The sequence below is a fragment of the Poecilia reticulata genome, chromosome 4 (genome assembly GCF_904066995.2).
Source record: "Poecilia reticulata chromosome 4, P_reticulata-male-v2, whole genome shotgun sequence".
Lineage (NCBI taxonomy): Eukaryota > Metazoa > Chordata > Actinopteri > Cyprinodontiformes > Poeciliidae > Poecilia > Poecilia reticulata.
Genome location: NC_088833.1, coordinates 17748165 through 17762776, shown reverse-complemented (window position 1 = coordinate 17762776; position 14612 = coordinate 17748165). Strand labels below are relative to the sequence as shown.

The 14612-nt window shown below is 39.6% G+C and overlaps 2 protein-coding genes across 6 annotated transcripts in view; both read right to left on the bottom strand.

The window, feature by feature from the left end:
• osbpl9 (oxysterol binding protein-like 9) overlaps positions 1-6445 on the bottom strand; it is a 35184-nt gene extending 28739 nt beyond the window's left edge. The window contains exons 1-3 of one of the 2 annotated variants that reach the window (XM_008407893.3): positions 6275-6445; positions 4099-4149; positions 425-503 (exon numbers count right to left, since the gene is read on the bottom strand). In XM_008407893.3, the coding sequence (XP_008406115.1) occupies positions 425-503; positions 4099-4149; positions 6275-6385 (241 nt within the window). In that variant the 5' untranslated portion in view covers positions 6386-6445. The remainder of the gene's footprint in view (positions 1-424; positions 504-4098; positions 4150-6274) is intronic. The other variant, XM_008407894.3, reaches the window with a different exon arrangement.
• A 1632-nt stretch (positions 6446-8077) lies between these two features.
• abl2 (c-abl oncogene 2, non-receptor tyrosine kinase) overlaps positions 8078-14612 on the bottom strand; it is a 35386-nt gene continuing 28851 nt past the window's right edge. For all 4 annotated transcript variants that reach the window (XM_008407898.3, XM_008407899.3, XM_008407900.3 and 1 more), the window contains exon 11: positions 8078-14456. In XM_008407898.3, the coding sequence (XP_008406120.2) occupies positions 12658-14456 (1799 nt within the window). In that variant the 3' untranslated portion in view covers positions 8078-12657. The remainder of the gene's footprint in view (positions 14457-14612) is intronic.

Genomic DNA, 14612 nt, shown 5'->3' with positions numbered 1-14612 from the left:
ACAGGCTCAGCTGTAGAGACACATGAGCAGCAGTCTTCCTCCACGGTCGACAGAGCCGGAGAAAAAGGAAAAAGGATTTACTTGCTCGTGCCGTTCCAGAGGCATGAAAAAGATCCTGTTCATATACAAAGATATGCCAGTCTGACCTGGAGCGGCTATTTAGAAAAGGAGGAAATTGCTCAGACAAAACGCAACCCAGCTTCGACTCGGTATAGATGCCTGTGCGTTCACGCGTTTCCTGGCTTTAGAGCAATCCAATCCAAGTCTTTAGAAGGTGGGGAGGGAAAGAGAAGAGAGAGAGAGACAGAGAGAGAGAGAAAGAGAGAGGGGGACTAAATGAAGAGCACAGATGGATGCCAGAAAGATCTCGGAGAGCGAGGCAAAGAAGGCGGCTCGAAGGCGAGGGGAGGAGAGGACACCTCACCTTGAAAGTGGAAAGTCTTCTGGTCCACAGTGATGGTGAATGTGCTGTCGTCCTCGTCATCTATGCCGATCACAGCTCCCTGGGCACATGGAGAGAGGAACACAGGCAGTCATGTAATACTCCACTTTCCATTCCTAAACTCATGCCCTCCCTCCACATGTCCCAGCAGCCTTCTATTAGCTCCTATTACTCAATTAACCTTCTCAGCAACGAGCTCTTTCCTACTAAAAATCTTTAACTCTTAACTGTTTTCCTCTCTCTTGTTTCTCTGCATATGAATGCAGCCTTTTGGAACATGGCACAGAGAAAGAAAGACAGAGAAAGAGAGAGAGCGAAGGGATTTGGGAAAACGAGAGAGGAGGAGGAAAGCAGAGGTAGGGGGGAGGAGTACAGACAGCAGCAGGAAAAAAAAAAAAAGTACCGCAGGGATCCGGCCCACTGACTGGCTGGGACATTCAATTCTGCAATAGGAACAGGGCGTGTGTGACCCAAAGCTAAATAATACAAGGGAACGAACACCATTGGACACGGTGGATGAAATTAAACTAGAAGGTTGTAGAATATTTTTTTTAATTTAGGTTGAGTTAAAAAAATATATATGTTCATTTTTCTACAATGTTCCACCAAAAATAAACATTTAAAATGTAATGGGTATGTAACAAATGTCTTGAATTCACATAGCAAGACATGCAGGTCCCATTCATATGTGTAGAAAACATTTACAAATTCAAATAAATACTTTCCAATACTTTTGTAGCTATAAGAACAACACAGTTGAATTCAATTTATAACACGAAGTGGCAAAAGGTTTTCCAAGGAAGCCTATTTGATTGCACCAAGTGTTTGACTTTGGAGCAATGTCTCATTCTGAGCGAGCATCTGGTGCTCAACACACTTAAAGAGGAAGATCCTCTTTAAGTGTGTTTAATCTGCTAAAACAAACAAACAATGAATTAGAAAATGTGTGGAAAACCAGCATCCAATTAAAATAGCTTGTTTTAATGACAGGCGTCAATCAATCAGTGTTAGTCCTACAACTCTGTGCAGTTTAAAGATTCTTGTAGTTACACTGAAAACTGAAATTAAGGAAGTGTTTTCGGAAGCAAAATTAAGCTTCCTTGTGGAACTTTTCAAAAGGTAACGACTTAATGACCAGAAACAACAACATTTTACACCTCCAAATACAAAACTTACAGATTTAGATCTGAGGTTAGCAGCCTACAAGAAAACAGGAATTTTAAAAAGGTATCTAAACAATAAATTAGTTCTTCCTCCTGTGGAGTATTTAAAAATTGTGTCTCTGATGTTAATGGTGAGTATCAAACCTTTGCTACAGCTCCAACTTAAAACTTTGTCCCAGGAAAAAATGAAAACAAATTACAGTGTCTATTTCCCAGAAACTGCAGAAGATGCTTCCTCCCATTTACGAGAAGAGTGACAAGATTTGTAAGCGATAAAGCAGCTTATGATCAGCTTTCAAATGTCAACGCTGAACTTTGATATATTTATTTACAAAGTACTGTCAACACAATATGCAACATAAACAGGTTCAGCTGATGAAGCACAACAAACTGCAGTGGACTGGCTGATTGACACACTACATTGGCCGACATTCTGCTTAATGTGAGCAACACTCCTTTATACAAGCCTTTTAAATAGACAAAATTAGATCACACAACATATTGACTAGCAAACTGATCTTTCCACACGGCACCTTGACACCAAATGACTGACATAATTATCAGAGATGATAAGACTAAAGCAGAACACTAAACAGTAACACAATGAAAGTGGTCAACGTTTTTATTTAATTAAATCATTGCCAATACTCTTTGAGATTTAAACAAGTGAAGATCGGTGAGAAACAGCTGTTATTCATTTAGTAGTCATTCTTGTAAGACTTAAAACTTGGTAGTGTGTTATATCAAAAAACAAACAAAAAAAATTATCTTATGTAAAAAAAAAAAAAAAAATCATCGAAGGTAGTGAAGCATCTGCTGCCATCTAGTGGATAAAGCTGAATCATGAAAACACTGCAGCGTGCCCTGGAGGCTGTTTAACAAAACCAGGATAGCGGATTAAGCCGGAATGTTCCGGATATCCTGACTCAATTAAACCTGGATTCGGTTTCACAAAAGCAGTAGCGCATAGTTACCGTAACGATTTATCATGTGCCTGCAGCCTAATCCAGACCAAGCTAACAGCGAGGGTTAGTTAATCCTCGTCTGTTCAGTCAGCGGTCACGCCAATTTAATGCTTGGTCAGTGATTTCGTAGTCTTAAAAAAAAAAAAAAAAAGAAAGAAAAATCAGCCATCACTAAAGTTGGACAGAAAGGCCTAATAGTGTATTTCGCGTTGAGAGTATTTGAAAAATGGGTGATAAAGAAGCAAAGGTGTTGCAATAAAGTCAAGTGTACACTTTACTGATAGATTTTTAGCCTTAAAGGCAAAAAAACCCGCTTGACTTAAAATAATTTTCAGAAATTAAAATAACTTTAGTTTTGGCATATAACAAACCAACAGTTTAAGTGACATAATACTTAAATATGTACTTACTTATAACATAAACATACCTGGTGCCTCTATCAAGAGGTTGCTAATAAAATACATTTTGTAACCTCCGTTACACAACTTATTTTGTCTTTTGGTTGCCGTTAAGCTGCCTTTGCTAACAGCTATACAGGAAGTTGCCCTTTCAAAACAAAAGCACCAAACACAAACAGGAAGTTTACCATAGGTAAAACTAGCGATCAACACTAAAAACGACACCATGTGGTGTCACCTGTTACATTATTATGTGCAATAAGTTACCTTAACACATCCTATTGCTTCAGGTAATCTGTGATGCAAGACTGCATCTTGACAAATATCGAGTGGCCTGGCTAGGTCCAGACACATGAACATGTTTTAATGTCACTAGTAACGTGAAGTCAACATTTTATCCACACACTTCCCAAATACCGCAAGATGTTATATTTAATCTCTCATTAGTCCAGTCATGTTTGTTCTGTATAAATATAGAACAATAAAATGCGTAACAAAAAATTTACATTAATTAATCTGCTATCAAATATCACATTACAATATTGACTTCCACTGGTCATTTATAACCTTAAATTTGACCTGAGAGCAAATGATGGGTACCTCATTGAATGACTTTTTAGTTAAAAGTTGTGATTAGAAAATATATATGTTAGGCAAATTATGCATTCAGTTGGTTCGCTATCATTTGCTAGTGTCAGTGTTTCCTTCTGGGAGTGCAATACGCTCATAATCCTCCATCAAAACATGTTGCTTATGCAATTTATCTGTTGTAAAATCAGTGAAGTTCGGATCGACCTCATGGTCTCTTGAAGAAATCTGTGGACACATATTCACCAGACTCATTTAAACCAGGTTTGACATAGTCGCACCCCATGAGCCGGGTTTGACCTTCCTGAAACGAGTCAGGATGAACTTATGTTTTGTCAGGCCTGGCTTTATCTCTTATCCTGAATTTCTGAATCCTGCTTTTAGGAAACAGCCCTCGGAACTGTGGCCTTTTCCAGATGCCCAAAGCATGTTGTTTTTTTTTGTTTTTAAGAAATATATATATATATAGTGGAAAGTGCAGTCTAACATGCAGAGACAGAAAAACCATCAGCCAAAAGCAAAAAGGACTATGAGGATCTTACTCTGAGTCGCACGCAGCCTCTTCTGGATCCTCGCATCATTTTGTCCTTAGACTGTAAAACAAGAACAAAAACAACTTACTGAATTGGACAAAAAACTGCACAATTTTAGATTCCATTAACAGATGTTCAGACCTGATTAACTGCTTGGGTTTGTTCATTCAAATGGACTGCTTTTAAGCTGTACTAAGGCTCTCTTGTTTCAAAAAAAGGCAAGAACATTTTCCTTCATACCACTCCAATGGTTTAAAATCCTATTACAGCTTTTCTCAGTTTCTTTGGTGCATTTATCACAACACTATTAACATTTACAAAACAGCTAGTGCTTTTCTCAAAACAATTAGCACACACTTCAAGACCTAGTTGATAACATGCAAAAGTGAATCACTTGCTCAAAATAGATGGTTCATTCCTCAAAAGCAAGTGTTTGTGTCAATAAAGTGTCATCAAAATAAAAAGGCCACTATTAATTATTACTAAGATAACCAAATGGCTTTGATATGTTTTCATTACGATTGTTCACTCTGGAAGAGTTTACCAAAGAAAAAGTCACATTTTCTCTAGACAGCACCAGACATTACACTGCAATTTGAAGTCTACAGTTACAGTAAGTGAGGTAAATGAATACAAGACACTGAATACGACGCTTCACTTTTTTACTGTGGCTACTCTAACTCCTGATTTGTTCTTATTATTGTCAAAAAGCAAAGTACAAACAGCAAACAAATGTCCTTTGGGTAAAGCTGTAAACATCTGTAAACAACATCAATGAAAGCTGAGGTTCACCTGAGAGAACCTGTTCAATTCCTGAGACATTTTCAGGAAAGGATGATAAATAAAAATGCTCAAAAATTTCCTTGTCAGGTTTCAGTAACTACTACAACCTTTTAGTTTGCAGTTACTCAAGCAAAAAAAAAAGAAAAGAGGATTATTATTGGGAATGACTATTCAGCATTCATTTAAATAATTTAAGACAACCAAATGGTAATGTTATAAAATAGCATGAAAATGCATGGAAGCAATTGATGCAGGTCCAAATAAATTAGCTGAACATGACACTGTTATAACTATAATCATGAATGTCATGTTATTTTAGTAGAATCAAGGACAACTGTTGCATTTTTTCAAATGAACTTCATTAGATCATCTTAACACCTTTAAAAATGTGTGTGGTCCTATTTGCTATGAAATTAAAATGCAACCCAATCCAAAAAGCTCTATAATAAATGACATCTTAAATTTAGACAGATAAACTTGTCAATTAAAATCTCCCCCAATAATCTCCACATTAGAGTAAATAAAATAAAAGCCAAGGAAACAATATATTTATCTGTACGTACACCCAATATTTATTCCTTTTTTAAGCAACAGATCACCACATTTGGCTTTAACATTCTCTTTTAGTGTCAAGCCACTAATAACCCTTAGTTTCCAATCTGTAGTGTTATTTTCCTAAATATAACGTTTAATCTGGCTTTTTCTTTTTGTCAAATTCGTTTGTCCACATTTCTGTCATGCAGTAGTTTATATCTTTACGTATTCAGTGTACTTCTTGAAGCCAATGTGGTTCTCAGTGTACAGAAGATAAAAGGCTACATACGGAACTTTCTGAGTAGCAGGGACAAACCGGATAACTAATCGATTAACAACACTGACGTGATTTGAAATTATGAAACTGAAGTCTAAACAATAAGCGCACTGAAATGAGACTGATCAAAAACTAGCTAGTTTCTCCTCCCACCGTCTTAGTCGTTAAAGATAGAAGTCTTTATTAAAATAATGAACAATAGAATATTCCCAAACTAGTGAGTGTTGGACTTTTAACTAATTTTTGAGAACAGATACCTCTTCACCAGCCTTATTATTCCTAACTGACTCTGGCAATGATTTTAAAACTGCCTGTATTCTTGCTGTTAGCCGTGTTAGCCAGCTGCATTAGCGGAAGTAACAACCAAACGCTCGACATTATTCGTCAGTTGTTCCTCAAAGTTCACTGCCATTAGCCAAAGAGCGTTTCAGTCATCAGATAGACCCGCCTCTTCAAGCCAGCTGATACTCCCAACTCCTGACAAACATAAGGCCTTATCTCACTTCTGTTCAACAACCAGCGACATATTTAACCGTTTAACCCCGTCGGTCGGCCACTCTAACCGTTACCGAACAGTGGAATTGAACATACCGTGTAGTACGACAGGAGCCCGGCGTTGTAGTCCAAAACAAACCACCGGTACTGCCATCCTTTCATGACGTTAGTCCACTTGCTTAGCGGCCCCTCCATGATGGACGCCATCTTTACAACAGGCTACGATTGGGGCGGAGCCGCATATGGTGAGGGCCAGGATGCTGAGGAAGAGGAGGGTGGTGATGATGATTATGATGATGAGACCTCTTTATTATCCCCAGGGATAACTCATCTGTTTCCACATTTCAATAAAACTATAATGCTATGTATCTCTTAATTACAAATCAAACTTTAACTTGCATGTTCTGAAATGCTTTGAAGCAGCAATGATAAACTTTAATTACATTTTTAGATTGGCTTTGGCAAAGATGGGTAAAAAGCATTGAAACAAATTCACATTTTATTGCCAAAACATAATCACATATCGTAAATTTAGAAAATTTGCTAACATTAATTCAGTGGGGGAATTTTACATTAAGATAGCTGCTTATTACCTTATGATTTCACTCGTCAAGTTTATTTCTATATCACATTTTAACAATGAGGCAATTCAAAGTACTTTACATAATATAAACACAACACGATAAACAGACAAAAACATTAGACTGCAGTGGTAAGCTAAAGAGAAGTAATAAAAAGTTGAAATCCAGACTAAAATGATGTAGTTTTTATTAATATGATTTTAAGTAAGCGGGTTTTAGCCTTGATTTAAAAGAATATTACATTTCAGAACTGTTGCAGTTTTCTGGAATCATATAACTATAAATAACATAATGCAGGCTTTCCATAAGATTTAAATTAGTAAGTGGTTTTGGTCCAATCTAGTGAATCATTTATTTCTGTATTGATTTGCCCATGTATACTATATCCTGCTGAAAATCCATTTACTTTCTACAGGCAGTAGCCACTATGTTTTCTTGAATTTTTCTTCCACTTACTTTAAAAAGGCATCAGAGATCCACCATTGTGCAGCAGGGATTAATGTGCTTTTCCACATATTCGTGTAGTCATTGTATTTCTCCAGCTGAAAATATTAGTTTTCACCTGGTGAGTTCAAGTTCTAGAAATGATTTGGAAAATTTATGCTTATGTTTATGATGGTAGGACTGAAAAAGCTCCACTTTTATAGTGATTTTTAGAGTGCCTGTAAGTGTTGTTATTGTGATACATTTTTTTAATTACTATTTTTACTAAACTAGGGACACCCTCTCTTGTGTGATCAATGTGAGGTGATTCTACTGTAATAACAAATTTATTAATTTATTTCAAGGCTTTTTACTTGAAATTAAATGCTGAAATTCAGTGTTGGTGCGGAGTGCTTTATGATGAGATGTTTTTCGTCTTTCATTTAGGTTCTGGTTGATGCTAATTATGGTTAAAATATTCTCAGTTTGAACTCCAGCACTGATTTTCCCATCTTCCATTGTGACTTTAAATAAGCAGAGAATTTGACGCTGACCACTCTTTACAGTGCCTTCAGATCAATCCCATTGGGATTATTAACATTTTAGACTACCTATTTATAGTGTGTAGGTAATTACTGGTACTAATTTTGTTTTTGATAAATACCTCTTAACCTAAAACATTTAAGCATACAGAATTTGTTAAACTGTAAGGATCCAATCTAAACATCCATCAGAGTAAATTTGAGTCTGTACAATAAATTTGTTGATTTCCAATAGAGTGAATGTCTGATCAAATAAAATTTCCATTTACAATACTGTCTGTTCAAATAAATGTTAATGTTTTGCTTTTAAAAAAGCTCAGTCTGAATACAGTTTAAAGGAAAAATACAACAGCATTCATCAATATCTTTATTATTTACAATAGGCTTAACACTGATAAGCAGAACTTCACAGTAATATAATGTGAGCATTAAATTAAAAAAAAAAAAACAAAACACAAAATATATTTTTGTACAATAAAAAAAGTCATGTTAACATCTGACATTTTATCCCTGTTTAGATTCACATATTCCACTCTGGTGTTTTTGTGTTAATTTTACATTGCACTCATCCAACTGAAGACGTGGCCTTTGGTATAATGATGTGAACGCACGCCTTTTAGAGATAACCCCCCAAAAAACAGAAGACAGGAGAAAAGAAAAGACACACTGCATAAAAGGATCAACATATAAAAACAGATGATGACAATTAGAGGAATTGTAGTGGTCGGATAGGAAAAATATAGAGATTTAAACATGTAGGATCTGAAGGAGCAAAGACATCATGAACAGACTTGTTTTCAATAGAGGTGTGCCGATCGATCGGCCACTGATCATAATCGGCCGATTTCCGTGAAAAAGTGTATGATCGGTGATCGCTGATCACGGTCTCTTGTTGCCGATCACACAAACCGATCACCTGCATCTCATTTCTCAGCCTGCCTGTGCAGCTGGTCTCCTCTTTCCTTCACACTGAGCAAATGCGCAGCAACAAATCCTAAGCGATGTGTAACTATAACGCACTGAGTGGTTGAGGACGTTTGCGTGTTGCGGTGGAAAATTTAAGCATCTGGGGTGAAGCAGGTCAAAATGCATCAACACGACGAATCTAATATGGCATGAAAACAATGCCATACTTAACGGAGTTTGGCTACATCGAGGCTCACTGCAGTAAAAAAGACATACAGAGCGATCAGATAGCAGGTAAAGCAGAGCACAGCTACAAACACTCACCCGGATTAGCATGACTGTCGGAAAGCTAAACAAATACCCCGCAAAATTATTTAAGTCTTCGAGCTGCGATGTAAAACGCTGGTTCTGTTCTCACTGTACGCGCTACAGATAGTAATATTTCACAGACGGAGCGCCGCTTCTGCTCCACCTGGTAGTGACTCTCACACCGAACCTCTGTTTAAAGCTGCAGCATCTAACTTAAAAAAATAAATTTTACATACGTATTAAAACTTTCGCTGTCCTAACATGAGACAAATATCTCTGAAAAAATAATTGATCTCCTCTGCCTCCTCCCAGTTCTGCATAATTACTCCGCTCAGTCAGAAACAGCCAATCTATCAGCTAGCCGCCATGCTATCAGGAAGGTTTCATTCAGTAACTCAGGTGGCTTAAGGTGGGTCTTTATTGTAATGGAACCTGTATTTGCCTTTATACTTGAATTTCTTTGGCAATGTTGAGAGGTTTTATTTTGACTTTTGCATTATTTAGCCTCTTCAGAGCCTTCATATGTTTTCAGTCTGTTAAAGATAGTATTACAGACAGCAGTACAATTTGCACAATGCCTGTTTTTTTTTCTTGGAAAAAATTATTAAAAAGTTTTTGTCTAAATTAAGGTGAATTTATGGTTCCTTTTTTCACATTATGTAACTGGTAGTGCTTATAATAAAAAAAATAATAATTATGTGATCGGTATCGGTTATCGGCCCTCATGGGTGATAGGAATCGGTATCGGCAGGAAAAAACCTGATCGGCACATCTCTAGTTTTCAATAAGGCTTTTTAGGAAATCTGCTCCATGGTGACACCACAAAACAAAGTAACGGACAAAAGCGAGCCAGAATGGCAATCAGAAACATATTTATACATATTCAAATTTGGATATTCAGATTGAGACAAAAACAGCAGTTTGGGTTTAGTGCAGCATGGCTGTGTATATCATTTTGCTTATGCAGCGTCATTAAAAGTGTTTGTAACAAAAAAAGAGCACCTTGTGGTTCCCAGTTTGCATCTGACCATTTAATAATAAAATGAAATGTAGTGATCTAATTATAATTCATAATGGAAGAGCAGACATTCGCTGTGATTTGCTGCAATCATCGTGTCCTTTACATATTTTTTTTCCCCTTACAAAAAGGCACCAAAATGATGAAAAGTGTTATTTAAAACTCACAGTGAATAGAAATGAAAGTTTTATCATAAAGGATCCTATTTTTCCAAAGATACAGGTGAATTAGAATGGAACTCATAAAAAACAATTAAGGTTAACTGAAAAGTATTAAAGAGTTATGCAGCTCTGTGCTTATAGATTCAGTTGTATCTATCTGCCATTTGTTACTCAACTGGTGAGGGCTTTTCCAGTGTACATCAAGGTGAGAACCGAAGCAACAAAACCAAATCATGTCAGAGAACTGTTAGAAGTGTGTGTGCTGTGAGTGTTCATTAAAAACAGAGCAGCTGTCTTCAGACTGGTCATAATTAGAGTACGGGCCTGGAAGTGTAAAAGAAACATGGCACTGTAGGAAAACAAAGACAAAAGTCAAACATTTTATCAGGTTCAGGAAAGAGGGTTAATACATTCAAAGAGATCTCTCACAACATTTCTCTTTAAGCCATCGACACACATACTCTTTTTTTTTTTTAATCTGAAGAAATAAATGAAAAATCTCCATATTTTTCCTCTCAAAATATGCCTGTGCTTTGAACAAAAATAATTTAGTTAAAATTCATACATTCTAAAAAGCATCTCTCTCTCTCTCTAAGTCAAATAAATCCACGTGTCGCTCATGTGCTAAAGACGTACTGCAGTTTAGTCTGGTGAGAGTTCAGTCCTGTGTGACAGGTGTAAAGTAGGTCTCTGCACTCATTAAATAATCTGAGGCACTGGGGCCCTACAAGGCTACAGGGAATCCAGCACTGCCCATCCTGTGAAGGACACTTAAAGAAAACACGTCCAGGTCAACCTGCTGCCATCCTGTGCTTTCCACCTCCCAACTGTTATGTGATCTGAATAAAAAGAAAATTTTCAACATTTCTTATTGAAATATTTCAGGGATGTTCAGGATTTGTCACCATCTAAACCTCAGCTACATTCAGTCATTATGGTTAAATAATGAAATGCGGGACTTCCTTTATAGTCCCAATCCAATCCCGGATGTTCTTCCTGTCTCAGTGATTTTTAAATGATCTATATTAGGATTCCCCAAAGAAACTCAACTGATAGCTGTCGTTGATCTACAGTCTTCAGAAAATAGTGAGCTATGCCTACTTTCATATGCACATTTTTAGGTGGACATTATGTTTTTAATTCAACATACCGACAATCCCAGTGTTTTTACTTTAATGACAACGCAGAAGGAGAAAGAATATTTGCTGCTCCACCCTCCACGTCACATGACTGATGTGCAGCCAAAGCTAACTTTGGCATAAAGACAGAGTTTAGTCGAGAGCAGCTGAAACACCAGTCCCTAACATTTATGATGTCTAAAGCAAAGCATCAAGTTGAGAAGTACAGAAAAATACTTCCTCTGTATACTGGAATATGTTACCAGCCCAGTTAAGAAGGAGTTATATGAAAACAAAGGAAACAAGCCAAAATTAGGCTATTATTTTAGCACACTGCTCCAAATGAACATAGCAAGTCTTTTTTAAAAGAAACTGTACTTGTATGTCTCTGGCCAGATATATCTTTATAAATAAAAGATAAAGCTATGAGTGTTTCAAGTGATGTTTAATCAAAAATATTTCATTATCTTAACTTTTAGGTGGAGCAGCCTCTGGGACACAAAACGGATCAGAGACTTCAGTATCTTGTCCGTCATCATTACTGCTGATGAAATGTACTGTTCTTTCAAAGATATCACTCATATAAGCAGAAGAATCAAGCTGGGATTATGTCTGGGGAAATGCGTAATCTTAAATCACTGGGATCTGTATGTGTATCAGGACATTTTTGGTCTTTATTTTGACCTGATTAGATTTGAGCATAAAGTAAGTGTCCCCTTCAGTCGTTCTGAAAAGTTATGACATGCTGGAAAAAAATCCCCCAAAATCCTGGCTACTGGCTGAAATGTAAATAGAGCTGAAAATGGATACAGAAAACACTAAATTTGACACCCCGAGTTTCGGATGCTACTGAATCCTGTTGCTGGTTCCACATCCTTACATTCCCAACGGCTTTAAAAAAATGGCTTATGGTCACACAATTCCTCACTGTGAAACAATACATCCAGCTGATGGTCCACATACTTATGAAACAATGAGTTTAAGACTGCCCTCAACCATCCCTGTCTGTTCTAAGTATGCAACAGATGAGCAGGGTGAGTTTTTCCCCACCCGGTTGGCTGACGACACACACAGCTCATACACTCATTCAGATAACAAAGAGGCTTTCTGTGGCCAAATAAAAACTTGTAGCAAAACATTGCAAAGTGTGACTTGAACCACATTTAGTTTAGTTTAGTGAAACATTTCTCAAAATATGTACAGCTAAGAGCAACAACTTAGTGACCACACTGGCATTTTAGGAAACAGGCTTCTGTAAACAATAAAAACATGTTTTGTAGTGAATTCTGTGAGGTACTGTAGAGATTTATCTCAATCTGTGCCCCAAATAGCTGAACCAGAAACATAAAAAAAACAAAATCGGAATATACTGTAAGTGATTTGCCTGGTAGTAGAGTTGGTGGTTTGTGTGATCACAGTGGCTACCTCTGTACTACATCACTAATCTCTTTGATACAGTTGTGCAGGTTGTCCAGCACAGTGTTGGACCCCACACTGCTCAGGCCCCCGCCTCCAGAAGAAGAGGCCCTCAGTTCCTGCAGGCTCAGCTCCAGCTTGCCCACTGCCTCTCGGAAGGCAAATTTGTTCCTCGTTTGAGGGATGCAGTCCACGTAACCTGAGCAGCAGTCCAGCAGCTGGTGGCCGGCGTCCAGAACCTGACTGCTGGAGGGGCTGTCGGAGCTGGCGCTGAGCACACTGCTGAGGCTCTCGGCGCACTCCAGAAGGGCTTCGCGGCTAACCCTCTCCAGGGGCACCCTCTCCACCTGCTGCCTGGTCCGCCGCAGTGCCACTTTGGAGCCAGCAGATGGTGCTGTTTGTGAAGAGGAGGAGGCGGAGGCGGTAGCAGCTCCGTTGGCCATTTTGGTGGGAGTCGTGTTGGTGCTCGCAGGACAGGAGGAGGAGGATGCAGAAACAGGAGGCACTTGTGGTGGTGGCACTGATGGTCTACCTGTCGTTGCTCCTCCTGACATTCGCCCTGACCTCTGACCTTTTACTGCGTCTCCGTTCACTTCCACAGGGGCTCCACTGACCTGGTCCTCGCTGTCACAGCTGTAGGACTGCTGCAAACCGCGTAGGGTCGGGGGAGGAGGAGGAGCGCAGCGGGGTTTGACCAGCCGTGGCCTGTCCCGCTCGCCTTGGTGCTCAGACAGCAGCTTGAAGCGATTCCCCTGAGAGTCCAACCCGACCAGGTGCACATCGGCTGGGCTGTGCTTCAGCGTCGGGGAGATGAGGACCGGGACTTTGTGGTTATGAGTTGAGCTGGAGTTCTTGGAAGGAGACGACCAACTCTGTTGCCTGTCCAGCCCTCCACCTTCCTCTCTGCTGTCTCTCACCCGAGACAAACTTTCTGATTCCCCGACCTCCCCCCCAACCCCAGGCGCCCTCACCCCTACAGCAGTACCCCGGGGTAGCAGCTTGGCTTTTGGCCTATCCCTGATCTGCGCGGTTCCCTCATCCATCCTCCTCAACAAATTTTCGGAGGGACGAGCGGCCCCGTTCTCCGGCTGAGAGGTTGTGGAGGAAGTTCTCTCCAGAGGCGGCTTTGCGCTGCGGTTCCTCGGTAAAGTCAGAGCCATGCGCTCCAGGTCTGGCAGCCCAGATGACATCGAGGAGGTAGAATTGGACCTAGGGAACGGTTTCGGTCCTCCGACTATACCACTCTCATCTGAAGAGGCTGTTTTTCCAGTACGAATCCCCAGGGTCTTTTTGATGAGTCTGGGGGTGAAGAAGCCAGCCAGTCCACTCCAGCTGCTGCCGCTTGTCAGCTGAGAACCGAGGCCCCCGGTGGAAGGTTTCTGTCCGAAAGCCGCCCCACAGCAGCGAGACTGGGACTGGGTGGTCTCCCCGTGGGAGTGAGAGGGAGAGAAGCCCCCTAAACTGTCCGACTGGGGCAAGGGTGGAGGTACGCTGAAGTCTGCCGTGGGTTCATATTTCTTGTGAGGCTGTGTCTCCATCTCCCGGAAGGAACTGCTCCTCTTGGGAGGCGTGGGAAGGTTCGGTTGCACCTGGGAAGATGGCGAAGAGGATGAGGAGGAAGAGGAGGTAGACTTCTTTTTAATGAAGGAGCTAAAGAAGCCAGTTTTGCGGTCTCGTGTGAATGTGCCGATGTCCTGCGCATCCTCCAAGAGGCTGCTGGGAGATTTATCTCGAGGTTGCTGCTTTCTTGGGAGAGCTGGGGAGCTGCTTGATCGGCCGTCCCCTCCGAACAAAGAAGTCCAACCTGAGGAGGAAGGGGAAACAAATAAATTACAATCTCAGGAGGTCAGACATGTCTGATCGAAGAAGGAAGAGATGGGAAGTTATTTTTGTCAATGTCCATACATTAATGCCACTCATATTAGCTTAGGAAAAAGCTTTTCTTTCCTACCCTGGGAGT